Below are 3,090 nucleotides of genomic sequence, written 5' to 3'. Positions count from 1 at the left end.
TTAAATTGGCAAGGTTGCCGACCCTGCCTTACATGTAGCACTATTCCTTTGTCTGAACATATATGACTGCTCAGGAGTATAAGAGCACCATGGGCATTTTGAGGCCCATTGTGGTGCCAAGTGTAGCAGCTATGGGGTGAAATAATAAATGGAACGCCTGAGAAGTGACCACATTTTAGAGACCCTTGGTATTAAGGGGTGGGGTGAGCATTTTGACGCCACAGGTATTTTGCAGAAATTGGGTATGCTGCAGGGTTCAGAAGGGAAAGACCACCTTCTAGCTATTGCAGGCACCATGCTGCTTTCGAACAGCTTCTGGGGTATAAATACATTTTTATTTTTCTCTTGACTGAGCTGTGTTTCATAATGAGAAGAGACAGATTTACAATAAACTGATTTTTAGAGTAAGCTAGAAGTCAGACTCAGTCAGTCAGTGTGTTAGTTAGGCAGGCACAGGCCTCCATTACTGTGAGTGTTGCTTCAGCTACACAGTTCAATTTCTTACATTAATTTGTAAATTATCAATCTTCATCACATCATTCAATCATCTTCTACAAATCTGGTGCTGATACCAAGACACTGCTTGCTGATACAGAGGTCATGGACATGATGTCACAAATTGCAGGACACATTGCTTTGCCTGCAGAAGACCAAAGACTGGTGAGTAAAACCAGCACCAGGAGCGCTATATTCGCCACTCCCTGGTTCTACTGTGTATTAATGAGTGCTTCCATAATAGAACGCTCATAAATATTTGCTTCATAATATAAGTCTATTTATATATATATACCGTGTTTCCCCGAAAATAAAACCTACTTCCAGTTTTGCCTCTCGCTGTAATATAAGGCATCCCCCCGAAAATAAGACCTCCCGATAATAAGGCCTCCCCCGGAATATAAGGCCCCCGAAGCTACTGTAAGGCGTCTGACTCCTCTGGACCTTAGAGGCGGGCGCCTCCGCGCAGCTCACTGATTGGCCACAGCGCAGTTAGAGCTGTTCAGGCAGTGCGAGGGCTCTTTAAATCAGAGAGCCCGCGCCGCCACCAGGACAAGCTGCCGCCTGCTGCTTGCTCTGCCCTGACGGAGTCTGGCTGACTCACAATTAGACAGTGAGTGAGTCGCGCAGGGCAGGAGTCAGGCACATTGTGTGGAATCTGGCCGGCATGGACAAACAGGGGTGACTGAGGTAGGGAAGGGGGGGGGGGGTGTCTGGTGAAGGTGGGAGTGGGGGGAGAGACTAAATAATCCACTGTCCGCTGGCACAGGGGAGGAGGATCACTTAAAATGACACAGGGGAATCAGAGGGGGGAATCAAAATGACACAGGAGGATCAGAAGGGGGTACTAAAATGGTAATTTCCCCCTCTGATTCTCCTCTGTCATTTTGATTCCCCCCTCTGATCCCCCTGTGTCATGGAAAAATAAGACATCCCTGAAAATAAGACCTAGCGCATCTTTGGGAGCAAAAATTAATATAAGACACTGTCTTATTTTCGGGGAAACAGGGTATATACGGTATGTTAAAAAGCCATTGCTTGATACCACTGTGTCTATAAACACCAGCAGGTATCTGCCCCCAAAAGGGATAATTTTTGGACTTTTAAACCTGAAAAAGTTTTTTTTTTTTTTAAATCAGACAGTGCAGTGTGTTTGTTACCACCGGCTACCATCCATTTACCCACAGCCATATATGTTGCTGCCACTTTGACATTACTAATGCTGTCTTGGCGATAGAGTCCTACGAGATCTCAGACAGTCATACACAACTTTGCAGGGCAATTTCAATTCAGACCTAATTGAATCCAATGGCTGATTCGATTGAATCAAACCAGAAACAAATTTCAGGAAATTTCTCTAGCCACTGAATCTGACAACAGAATGTGTGACTTTATTAATCCATATCTTTTTCTTTTTGCCATTTATTATCAACTCTTATACATTTTTTTTTTTAACAGAACAAATGAATTCCAGCCAAAATACTGAATTCCTAATGGTTGGACTTTCGGGCCTTCCAAAGCAACAGATTTTGCTCTTTGTAATATTTTTGGCTATGTACCTTTTTAACCTTATAGGAAACTCAACCATTATTTTCCTAGTGAGAACTGACTCTCATCTCCAAACTCCCATGTACTTCTTCTTGGGTAATCTGTCTTTTGTTGACATGTGCTATACATCAGCGATTGTCCCAAAAATGTTAGTGAACTTCATAACAGATGACAAGTTGATTACATTCATTGGTTGCATCACCCAGTTGTACTTTTTCCTGTGTTTTGCCTGCACAGAATGCTTTCTTTTGGCAGTGATGGCCTATGACCGATTTGTAGCCATATGTAACCCATTGCACTACATGATGATCATCAGTAGAAAATTCTGCATTCTTGTGCTGGTCTCCTCATGGTTGGCGGCTGCGTTACATTCACTCCTACATAGTGTAATGGCTTCAACATTGACCTTTTGCGGGTCCAACAAAATTTATCACTTCTTCTGTGACATGACACCACTCTTGCTACTGGCTTGTTCAGACATCTCAGTCAACAAACTTTTGATCTACACAGAAGGTGGTCTTCCGGTTTTAATCCCATTCTTAATAGTTTTGTATTCATACATGAGAATCATCTCATCCATCCTAAAAATCCGATCAACAGATGGAAGACGCAAAGCTTTCTCCACCTGTTCCTCACATCTCACTGTGGTTATCTTATTTTACGGGACTATTGCTTTCATGTACCTCCGTCCATCTTCTAGGTCATCAGTAAATTACGACAGGGTTGTGAGTGTTGTCTATACTGTGGTAGCTCCAATGTTAAATCCTTTTATTTATAGCTTAAGAAACAAGGAGGTCAAAGGGGCATTGAAAAAAGTTTTCATAAGGAAAATGTTTAAAGCATAACTAACCTTTCAACAGACTTTGCATTAATCAATAGCACAGTATGTGTACATGAGGAATAAGACATTCTAAAGCAAAGAAATAGCGGGCACTACTATATGTCATCTTGGAGTAAAGAGGCTATTACAGCTAGGCTTCAAGATTCGGATCATAGATCTGAAGTTGATTTGTTAAAAAAACTTTGTTATTAATGATGTTTCTGTAC

At 42.0% G+C, this 3,090-nt stretch overlaps 1 protein-coding gene across 1 annotated transcript; it reads left to right on the top strand.

The window, feature by feature from the left end:
* Positions 1-1,952: 1,952 nt before the first annotated feature.
* On the top strand, positions 1,953-2,888 carry LOC120995421 (olfactory receptor 1F1-like). Its single transcript, XM_040424654.1, has one exon. It carries the CDS (start codon positions 1,959-1,961, stop codon positions 2,886-2,888), a length of 930 nt encoding a protein of 309 aa, XP_040280588.1. The 5' UTR covers positions 1,953-1,958.
* Positions 2,889-3,090: the final 202 nt, after the last annotated feature.

This window comes from Bufo bufo, chromosome 1, assembly GCF_905171765.1.
Source record: "Bufo bufo chromosome 1, aBufBuf1.1, whole genome shotgun sequence".
In the NCBI taxonomy this organism is placed as follows: domain Eukaryota; kingdom Metazoa; phylum Chordata; class Amphibia; order Anura; family Bufonidae; genus Bufo; species Bufo bufo.
Note: the sequence above shows the minus strand (reverse complement) of the source record. Positions and strands in the feature narration are given on the sequence as shown.

Coding starts and splice junctions, on each gene's coding strand:
- LOC120995421 (XM_040424654.1), top strand. CDS start 1,959: ATGAATTCCAGCCAAAATACTGAATTCCTAATGGTTGGACTTTCGGGC.